The 11957-nt window shown below is 37.0% G+C and overlaps 1 protein-coding gene across 3 annotated transcripts in view; it reads left to right on the plus strand.

The window, feature by feature from the left end:
* The window catches only part of ASB3 (ankyrin repeat and SOCS box containing 3), a 123625-nt gene extending 111911 nt beyond the window's left edge, over positions 1-11714 (plus strand). For all 3 annotated transcript variants that reach the window (XM_054476183.2, XM_054476188.2, XM_054476189.2), the window contains one exon: positions 11198-11714. In XM_054476183.2, coding sequence (XP_054332158.1) covers positions 11198-11385 — 188 coding nt within the window. In that variant the 3' untranslated portion in view covers positions 11386-11714. The remainder of the gene's footprint in view (positions 1-11197) is intronic.
* Positions 11715-11957: the final 243 nt, after the last annotated feature.

Consider the following 11957-nt stretch of genomic DNA (forward strand, 5'->3'; position numbering starts at 1 on the left):
GGACAGAGATAAATTTATAGTTTGGGGATTGGAAGCTCTGAAAAAAAAAGCACATAAGACCAGTTTTTACTGTGAAGTTGGGAGTAAAGTCTTGCTAAGGAGGAGATTGAAGTGAGAGTTGGGTAGGGGACTTGGTGTTTTGGAATGGTTGCTGTGGGAAACCAATTGAGAACCATTGAAAGATTTGCAGAGCAAAACCCTGCAGGTCTGGTAGAGGTTGGAAGTGGAACCAGTTCATGTAGTTGTATTTTCCAGCATTGCTTAGTTTTCTTTGTATTGGGGTGCAGAAGCAAAATGGTTAGATTGATCCTGGGTATTGTCAGAACAGGGATAAAGGAATTGAGGATAAAATAATTGAAGTGATGGGCCCATGGAATCCAGTCTAGATAGGAAAAGAAATGAGAAAGGATGGGACCTGAAGGATGAGATAGGGGAGGAGTTGGGACCTGAGGTCTCCATGATGTTAAAGATTGAGTGTGGCAATAAGGGAGAGCACACTCTGGAAGAATAGAAACTGGTGTCTGTTGGAGTTTAAAGACAGAAGCATGGATCTGAAGTGGTGCACAAGAAGTATAAGAATGCTAACATTGCCTCCCAGACCTTGCAACAGGTGTAGCAAGGCTTGGAAAATGAGAAGATGGTATTTTCAAAATTGGCCAAGGAAGTAATTTCCTTGCAGGAATCAGGCTTTTGTGAGGAGAAGAGGGGGAGGCAGAATGTTCTATACAGAGTTCATGGCAGAATGGGGATTCCCGAGGACTTCTCTCTCTTCCCATCCCCCACTCAGCATACATGGCCTAGTGCCTTGTACCTGCATATCCGTAGGGGTTACATCAGGATTTCCCAAAGTTGGGTGCATGGGGTTGACAGTGCCACCACATTTGTGCTGTGCTATAGTGAATTTTTGTTCGTGTGTGATTGCTTAGTGCACCTATAATGATATTTTGTAGTTTTAATTTGACCACTTCTCACAAGTTGGTCAAGTGGCTTAAAACGATTTCTGTAAAGAAATAGTGTTTTCTGTAGATAATATTAAAAGTGCAAGCACAAGTGAACCAACATAATCATTGTAGAGCTGCATTCTCTTGTTCTTTACCAGGCATGTTATGTGATAAAAATGATGACCACCTGGGTTACTGGGTTGAAGGCGGGGTGGTGGTGGGGGAAAGGAAAAGATGTAGGTCAAAGGGTATAAAGCTGCAGTTACGTAGGATGAGGAAGTTCTAGAGATCTTGAGGACTGTAGTTAAAAATGTTGTGTTGTGTACTGGTAATTTACCAAGATAATAAATTTTAGGCACTCTCACCACACACACACACACACACACACACACACCAGCACACACACACACACACACTCTCACCACACGCACACACACCAGCACACACACACACACACACACACACACACACACCAGCAAGGTAACTATATGAGATGATGGGTATATTAATATTTGTTTGACTGTAGTAATCATTTCATTATGGCAGGTATATCAACATAAGCATACAAAACATCACATTGTACACTTTAAATATATACAATAAAATAATAAAAATTTTAAAAAGCTAAAAAGAGCTAAATAAAAATGACTACCACCTAATTGCAGCTGACAAATTTAAAATTATCAAGAAAATATTTAAAATGTAGTCTCACCTTTACTTTAACAGTGAGCCTTGTCCTTAACATGTAGTGTGCCTTGAGATAATTAGCTAATGAAAGAATCATACTCAGCAAGACACTCTAATCTACACATTTGGAACATGAGGACAAACCCTGTGATTTTTTTTCTCAATGTTTAAGTCCTAGGATGCCCAGTCCATTATTTTTTACAAAATTTACTAAACATAATGATAAAGGCTTAGAATTCTTTTTGAGTTTTCTTATTCAATAGCAAAAGACAAAAAGTCACAGACCATTGGGGAAACACATGTTCTTCCTGCCACAGTAAAACTGGCTGAAATAATATGAGGACAAAACAAAATGCATTCCTTATTAGCAAATGTTGTTAAAGGAGCATAGAAAACATTGCTAAAGCATTAAAGAAGAGTTTTTTTAAAAAAAACCTGCAGATAGAAAGTTTGGTATACTAAGTTGGAAGGAGATTTGTGGTATTTATAACGTGTTACAACTTAACGGTATTTGTTAAGATTCTATTGAGAGAATAGACAATTTTTTAAGAGCCACTAAAGGAAAAATGCACCAGAAAAGAGATACAGTGAAGTGTATTAACAACGGGGATACAGTCTGAGAAGTGCTTTGTTAGGCGATTTTGTCATTGTGCAAATATCATAAAGTATTCTTATATAAACTAGATGGTAGAGCCTACTACACACCTGAGGCTATGTAGTATAGCCTGTTGCTCCTAGGCCACAGACTTGTACAGCATGTTACTGTGCTGAATACTATAGGCAGTTGTAACACATTGGTAAGTATTTGTGTTTCTAAACATAGGAAAAGTACAGTAAAAATACAGCATAGGCCGAGCACGGTGGCTCACACCTGTAATCCCAGCACTTTGGGAGGCTGAGGCGGGCGGATCACCTGAGCTCAGGAGTTTGAGACCAGCCTGGCCAACATGGTGAAATCCTGTCTCTACCAAAAATACAAAAATTAGCTGGGCATAGTGGCGGGCGCCTGTAATCCCAGCAACTCGGGAGGCTGAGGCAGGAGGATTGCTTGAACCTGGGAGGCAAAGTTGCAGTGAGCTGAGATCGTGCCACTACACTCCAGCCTGGCGACAGAGTGAGACTCTGTCTCAAAACAAAACAAAACAAACAAACAAATAAAACAGCACAAAAGATAAAAAATGGTAGATCTGTGTAGGGCACTTACTATGAATGGAACTTGCAGGACTGGAAATTGCTCTGGGTGATATCAATGAGTGAGTGGAGAGTGAATGTGAAGGCCTCAGACATTACTGTATGCTACTATAGACTTTAACGCCATATACTTAGGCCACACTAAATTTATAAAAAGATTAGTTGATGTTATGACACCTGTGACATCACTAGATAATAGGAATTTTTCAGCTCCATTATAATCTTATGGGGCCACCATCATATATGTGGTCCGTTGTTTACTAAAACATCTTTACGCAGTGCATGGCTGTATTGGCAACAGTAATGGCTTATTTAACAGAATGATGTGTTTTGGAAAAGTGTGTAAGGATGACCATTGAAGGATTGGTGGCTGCTTTTCTCCAAATGTAAGGTAATGGAGATAACATGAAATGAGTTTACTGCATCATTCATAGGCTGGTATAGGAGAGGAGTTGAATCCAGAATTGTACGAAATAGTGTCATTGTGGATACTTTCCTGAAGCATGACCTTTAAAATATATTAGAGTCTTTGCAGTACTTTATAATGAGGTGGGAGTGACCGTAGTTATTGTTTATACATCCAAAGTTTTGCTCATTATCTGTGATACAGTATATAAAAGAACCCTTAAGCTCAAAGATAAAATATGTGCTTTTCTTTTACAAAAATACAACTTTTCCAATTTTCTTGAGCTTTTTCTTTCTTGGCGATAAATAGCTATGCAACCTACCACGTATTTTGTAAAAATTCTGTTGATTTAGGGAAGAGATGACATTTTAACTGAGTGAGAAGTAACTGCCTTCTGAAAGGAACTCCCCTCCATGCCCCGCAACAAGGTTAAAGCCAAGCACTGAAAGAAACTTTTGCTATGTGGACATGATTTTGAAAATAGGTACTAGGAAATATTTCTATTGTTATGTGATTTTCTTGTGAAAAGTGGTATATATCACCTGGAAAAACTCTTTCATTGACATACTTAAAACACTTGGAAATTGTTCCCCTCTGTTTTGAACTCCATTTAGTAAAAATGCAAAACTTTCTGATTAGCTTATAAACTGATTGATATCAGGAAAAAATAGAAATTTACCAGATGAATTTTGACAATAACTTTTTCATAATTGCTAGATAGGCTAGAATAGAATCCTGATTTAGTTCAGCTAAGCCACAATGTACTTCTCCCATTTAGATCTTGTTTCAGCTACATCCATGTATCAGAATAAACTGGGCTTAGAACCAACTCTTGGAATTGCTAGATCACTAAGAATTAAATTAATAAAGCCTAGTCCATCACCTTGTTCTTGTTAAAATATTAATATTTAAAGGAGTCTTATACCTTTAAAAATGAAATTATTTAAAGTATATATCTTATTTTATATTGGCTTATTTTAATTTATTTTGTAGTACAAATAATGTTTGGTTAATAGTATACATGTAATTTATATGTAAAATATATACTGAGTTCTGTGGTCAGAGACTTTACTAATTTAGTGTGTAATCAAAACATTTAGAGATCACTAGATTCTCTAGTGCCTAGGATTTGTGTGGTACTTCACTTTATAAAATGCTTTTGCAAATGTGTTCCAACTTGAACCTCATCAACAGCCTTTTGATGCAGGGAAGTGTCATTATGCCCATTTTGTAGATGAGGCATTATTCTCATTTTATAGAAGGGGAACTGAAAGTCAGAGTTTTTAGATGACTTGCCCAAGGTCACACAGCTAGTTAATATTGGCTCTTCAGCGCCAGCCCAGGTGTTACTACTAGATGGTGCTTTTCCATTTAATCCATTCATTGCCTCTATACTGGTCATTCCTCTATACTGGCCATTCCTATTGTTTTGACTTCATGTCCTAATCTATTACTTATTTTTCAGAGTTCTCAGTTACTTGCTTTTTGTGTTTTCTCTAGCGGTTTTAGTTATAGTCAGTGAGAGAGACAACACAAGTAAATTAAGAAAAATTGGGCACAAAAGGATGGAAGCCAACCAGAAAGACAATATATATATATTTTTTCTTTTATTATTATTATTATTATTATTATTATTATTATACTTTAGATTTTATGGTACATGTGCGCAATGTGCAGGTAAGTTACATATGTATACATGTGCCATGCTGGTGCGCTGCACCCACCAACTCGTCATCTAGCATTAGGTATATCTCTCAATGCTATCCCTCCCCCCTCCCCCCACCCCACAACAGTCCCCGAAGTGTGATGTTCCCCTTCCTGTGTCCATGTGTTCTCATTGTTCAATTCCCACCTATGAGTGAGAATATGCGGTGTTTGGTTTTTTGTTCTTGCGATAGTTTACTGAGAATGATGATTTCCAATTTCATCCATGTCCCTACAAAGGACATGAACTCATCATTTTTTATGGCTGCATAGTATTCCATGGTGTATATGTGCCACATTTTCTTAATCCAGTCTATCATTGTTGGACATTTGGGTTGGTTCCAAGTCTTTGCTATTGTGAATAATGCGGCAATAAACATACGTGTGCATGTGTCTTTATAGCAGCATGATTTATAGTCCTTTGGGTATATACCCAGTAATGGGATGGCTGGGTCGAATGGAATTTCTAGTTCTAGATCCCTGAGGAATCGCCACACTGACTTCCACAAGGGTTGAACTAGTCTACAATCCCACCAACAGTGTAAAAGTGTTCCTATTTCTCCACATCCTCTCCAGCACCTGTTGTTTCCTGACTTTTTAATGATTGCCATTCTAACTGGTGTGAGATGGTATCTCATTGTGGTTTTGATTTGCATTTCTCTGATGGCCAGTGATGGTGAGCATTTTTTCATGTGTTTTTTGGTTGCATAAATGTCTTCTTTTGAGAAGTGTCTGTTCATGTCCTTCGCCCACTTTTTGATGGAGTTTTTTGTTTTTTTCTTGTAAATTTGTTGGAGTTCATTGTAGATTCTGGATATTAGCCCTTTGTCAGATGAGTAGGTTGCGAAAATTTTCTCCCATTTTGTAGGTTGCCTGTTCACTCTGATGGTAGTTTCTTTTGCTGTGCAGAAGCTCTTGAGTTTAATTAGATCCCATTTGTCAATTTTGGCTTTTGTTGCCATTGCTTTTGGTGTTTTAGACATGAAGTCCTTGCCCATGCCTATGTCCTGAATGGTAATGCCTAGGTTTTCTTCTAGGGTTTTTATGGTTTTAGGTCTAACATTTAAGTCTTTAATCCATCTTGAATTGATTTTTGTATAAGGTGTAAGGAAGGGATCCAGTTTCAGCTTTCTACATATGGCTAGCCAGTTTTCCCAGCACCATTTATTAAATAGGGAATCCTTTCCCCATTTCTTGTTTTTGTCAGGTTTGTCAAAGATCAGATAGTTGTAGATATGTGGCATTATTTCTGAGGACTCTGTTCTGTTCCATTGATCTATATCTCTGTTTTGGTACCAGTACCATGCTGTTTTGGTTACTGTAGCCTTGTAGTATAGTTTGAAGTCAGGTAGTGTGATGCCTCCGGCTTTGTTCTTTTGGCTTAGGATTGACTTGGCGATGTGGGCTCTTTTTTGGTTCCATATGAACTTTAAAGTAGTTTTTTCCAATTCTGTGAAGAAAGTCATTGGTAGCTTGATGGGGATGGCATTGAATCTGTAAATTACCTTGGGAAGGATGGCCATTTTCATGATATTGATTCTTCCTACCCATGAGCATGGAATGTTCTTCCATTTGTTTGTATCCTCTTTTATTTCCTTGAGCAGTGGTTTGTAGTTCTCCTTGAAGAGGTCTTTCACATCCCTTGTAAGTTGGATTCCTAGGTATTTTATTCTCTTTGAAGCAATTGTGAATGGGAGTTCACTCATGATTTGGCTCTCTGTCTGTCTGTTATTGATGTATAAGAATGCCTGTGATTTTTGCACATTGATTTTGTATCCTGAGACTTTGCTGAAGTTGCTTATCAGCTTAAGGAGATTTTGGGCTGAGACAATGGGGTTTTCTAGATATACTATCATGTCATCTGCAAACAGGGACAATTTGACTTCCTCTTTTCCTAATTGAATACCCTTGATTTCCTTCTCCTGCCTAATTGCCCTGGCCAGAACTTCCAACACTATGTTGAATAGAAGTGGTGAGAGAGGGCGTCCCTGTCTTGTGCCAGTTTTCAAAGGGAATGCTTCCAGTTTTTGCCCATTCAGTATGATATTGGCTGTGGGTTTGTCATAAATAGCTCTTATTATTTTGAGATACGTCCCATCAATTCCTAATTTATTGAGAGTTTTTAGCATGAAGGGTTGTTGAATTTTGTCAAAGGCCTTTTCTGCATCTATTGAGATAATCATGTGGTTTTTGAGAAAGACAATATATTAATGATGAAAATAAAAATGGTAGTAGATGTCTCAGAAGTCAGATAAATACATTTGATGTGCAAAACATTTCAAAAGAACCAGAGAAATGTAGTTCAGGCAGATAGGTTGTTTGAACATTGGCCTGAGGGCGGGCTAGAGATGAATGTAGAAAATATAGTGGGTGTGTATGGTATAGATATAGTTTTGTGCTATAGTAAAGTTGGCATTTATAAGCATAATGAATTAAGAATTGTGACGTTTATTTTGATCATTGTGTCTGCTTTTGATTTTAACAAAACTTTATATAACAACATGTAGTCTTCTATTTTGATTGTTCTGCCAGTACATATAACAAAATGAACAAAATAGAGGAATTCTGTATAGGAATTAAAAGTTAAATATTACTCATTTGCTAATAGAGCTATGGATAAACCAAGTTTAACATACTGAATAAAAATGATTGGGTCAGAAAAGTGACTTAAAAGTGTAGCATGGTTTCAGACATCATTTTCTAGGTTACAATCACTGCCATAATCCAAGAACATGGAGATGTATTTAACAAAACTAAAATATAGTTTTAATAGTTTTAATAGGTTTTCATGAAAGTATGTTTTACATACAGCTTCTGTGGCCTTTTCGTATTACAAATTCAAGGCATGGCTTGATCTTCTAGCCTAGTGGCAACACGTCTGGAAATACTATGCGTCACTAAAACTTTAATAGGGATTTTGTGTGCTTTGAAATATTGCGTATATGGTTATAAAATTCCCTTAGTATTTACTGGCATATTAAACTAAAATGGCACTGACAGGCATATTATTGTCTGTGTTAATAATCTACACATGAAAGACTCCCTCAGTTCAGCCGAACATAGTTCTTACCTCTAATTGTTCATTAGACCAGTGATCTGTTGTGCTCTTAGAAGGAAAACCAAAATGGTGCAATTAAAATTTGAACCAATACCTGAAGTAGCTATACTTTTCCTTTTTTATTATTAAATGGAAAGATATTCTGAAATTTATGATAGTTTCAGTGGTTTAGAAGATGTTGGAGAATTATATTGAGCTTATCACAGTTTAAAGAACCCTGGACTGGGAGTCAAATCATTGAGATCTAGTTAACAATAGCTATGTTGTTGATGTGCAGTATCTCAGTGGGCAAGTCACTTAAGCTTCTCCTAACAAATACGAACTGGTCTAGTGTGGCTTGATCACTAATGGTTAAGCTTCTACACACATAATTAGCATAAACAAATGATTTATTAAGCTTTAAAGATAGACCTCCAGTGATGTAGTCACACAATCTAGAAAAGCTGGTCAGCACTACATGAAGTTTTAGGGCATCTGGAGGAGCTCTTCCCAGTCAGCCCATAGAATTTTAAGCCAGTGTAGTCTGTCCACTCTGAGAAGCTGGAGCATCATTAAGGATCCATTATCTCCAAGTGAGGAGCTCTCCTCCAGGTTGCACAGCTATCCTTTATCTTCCTTCTGGTTGTGTGGTAAGTATTCATGTTCCTAAGAATGTGCAGAATGAAGAGATTCAATTTAACAGATGCCTGTTAAACTCTAACTGAATATAAGTAGAAATTCTCTTAACCAACTTCACTTTAAAAACATACACTGGATTAACCAGTCTTGTCATTTTCTCTTTCATTTCCATCTGACTGTGTCCATTGGCATGCTCTGTGTTTGCAGCTGGCCAGCTACACTCTAGAATGCCAGTGTTCCTACCAGCAGAGGTGTGTGCTTACCAAACAGCAGTTATGTTTATTTCTGAAACTTTTTATTACATTGTGCATATTATTGTAGTTAAATAATTCCAGATTGCACAAGCTAATGAATTATGAGTGTGAAAAGAGAATCATTGTTTCTGTTAAGGCAAAGTAGAATGCAAAAGACTTGATAAACATAACCACAGAACAGAAATAGATATTGAAATAGATGTGGCTACAACAACTGAAAGCAAAAAAACCTGTAAAAATATGGAAGGATTATGCACTCACCTTGTTTCATACATGCCTTTAAATCCATGCTGTAACTCAAAGAAAGTGAAACTGCATCCTTATTTATATAGTGGTGAGTAAAAAATACATAAATAAACTGCAAGCCATAGATGTTGCATTCTAGATGTGTTCATGTATCCATTTTAAATTAGAATGTTTAAAGTATGTATGGTGTTGTGGTCACCTGCTTTAAGGTGAGTTTCTATTAACTGACCAATTATTGTTCATGATCCTACTAAGAGGGCTTCCTTATACTTGATAGTTGAACATAGTCAATCTACTTAAACCTTTGGAAAACAGTGGTGTTGGCAGCTTGGGCGTGCTTTCCATATGTATTCCTGCAACTTCCTCCAGTGGCCCCTTTACCTGTGTCTTCCCATCTTTCATGTGAGAACCATCATTTCTCCTTTAAGTTTACAGAAAAGGGTCAAATTTAAGTAAGATATGGATATGAAAAAAGTTGGAAATAAGTGTGCTATATACTATAGATACTGTAATCTTATTATTTATAATAGGGAATCTATGACTCATGGTTTAAGAAAATGCCCAGCTTAGACTTAGGTTTTATGTACAAAATCAGTAACTTTTGCTTTCTTATTTGGCATTTTGAAACACCAGTTTGAGTGATTTCTTTAATTCTGAATAAACTAAACTAAACCTAAACTAGTAAACTAAAAACGATGATGAGTTAACTTCTGTGGCCTGGAAGATATTGAAGATGTTAGAGAATTAATTGGTCTCAAGCCCTATGGGTATTAGAGTTTAAAGAACCTTATACCTGGAATCAGACTAGCTGGTCTGGTATCAGCTGTGCTCTTGATAGTACTTGTCTTTGATGCTCTGATCCTGGTCTGTTCATCATTGTTAAATTTCACAGGGATTTATAAAAGATTTCTTGAATTAACAAAAGGCTTTAGGTCTGATTCACATAAAAGCAGACATTAACTTCTTTATTTAACACTTTTCATCTTGGAAAATGAAACTGCTATCATATGATTCTTTTTTTTTTTTTTTGAGACGGAGTTTCGCTCTTGTTGCCCAGGCTGGAGTGCACTGGCGTGATGTCGGCTCACTGCAACCTCCGCCTTCCAGGTTCAAGCAATTATTTTGCCTCAGCCTCCCTAGTAGCTGGGATTACAGGCATTTGCCACCACGCCAAGCTAATTTTGTATTTTTAGTAGAGACGGTGTTTCACCATGTTGGTCAGGCTGGTTTTGAACTCCTGACGTCAGGTGATCTGCCCGCCTCAGCCTCCCAAAGTACTGGGATTACAGGCATGAGCCACCGCGCCTGGCCTATCATACAGTTCTTAATTATGTGCATGTGGATTGTCCTTTAATTGATAGTTAGCTTTTGGCTGCAGTGCCTTGCCAGATACACACACACACACACACACACACACACACACACACACATGCTTTGGGTTCAGATCTGAGTTTGAATCCTGGCTCTGCTTCTTACTAGCTCTGTGACTTTGGAAAGTTGTTTTTTTAAATCTCTACAATAGCCTGATAATATATACTTCATGAAGTTAATGAAGATAAAAAGAGAATTTGAGTGAAGTACATGGGCTTATGGCATAGAAGGCACTCAATAAATACTCCCTTTCTCTCAGAACCAATTAAAAATTTTCATTTTATGTTATGGATAAAAAGGAAAACTTGCAAGCTGTACATCTATTCACTTGATGTGATAGGTCTGGAAACCATTTGTAATGAAATAGATTAAGAAGAAGGTAGCATTTGCTCCTGTGAGCTTCTACCATTTCTAAAGTTGGTTCATCCATTTCTTAAGTGCAGGTATTGACAGATCTTTAGAATTTGAGGATTTAGTGTTTGCGGCCCTGGATACTGACTTTGAATGTGTGGCCAACAAACTGGAGGGAGAGGAGCCAGTTGAAGGCTGTAGAAAAGAATAAATAAGGTTTATTGTGGTCATACTGACTCAAAGTAGTCTTCTTTCAAGCAGTATATCACTTTTATTACTAAGACTTGGGGGAAAAAAATGAATTTACCTTTATGTGCTATTACATCTCTCTGTTTAAAAAAGTTTCACCTTGCTTTTTTTGTTTCTCCAGCCACTGTTCCATCCCTGACCCATCTTTGTCGTTTGGAAATTCGGTCCAGTCTAAAATCAGAACGTCTACGGTCTGACAGTTATATTAGTCAGTTGCCACTTCCCAGAAGCCTGCATAATTATTTGCTCTATGAAGACGTTCTGAGGATGTATGAGGTTCCAGAACTGGCAGCTATTCAAGATGGATAAATCAGTGAAACTACTTAACACAGTTCATTTTTTTCTCTGAAAAATCATCGAGACAAAAGAGCCACAGAGTACAAGTTTTTATGATTTTGTAGTCGAAAGATGATTATTGGTTGTGAGATAGGTTAGGTTTTGAGGGCCAGTAGTTTAATGAGAATGTTTATGTTTACAACTAGCCTTCCCAGTAAAAAAAAAAAAAAAAATTGTAAACCTCACTTATATTACTTTATTGCAGCTTCATCACCAGTACATTATATGTTGTAATATTTATTTACCTGACCATTTTCTGCTTTATTTTGCTAATAAACTGTGATGTTGCTTCTAGTGCTAAACTTGGCATATTTCCACCTATGATTCGTGTTTACCTGGTGCTAGGAGCTCAGAATGGAATGCATAAAGCTTCACTGGAAGTGTATACAACTGTGGTGTAGAATTTGTTATTATCATTATTATTTTATTTAGACTTGAATATCTCTTACGTTTATTAAAGAACACGTTTTCCTATTCAGTCACTTTTTTTTTTTTTTTTTTTTTTGGAGACAGAGTCTTGCTTTGTCACCCAGGCTGGAGTGCAG

Source organism: Pongo pygmaeus, chromosome 12, assembly GCF_028885625.2.
Source record: "Pongo pygmaeus isolate AG05252 chromosome 12, NHGRI_mPonPyg2-v2.0_pri, whole genome shotgun sequence".
Lineage (NCBI taxonomy): Eukaryota > Metazoa > Chordata > Mammalia > Primates > Hominidae > Pongo > Pongo pygmaeus.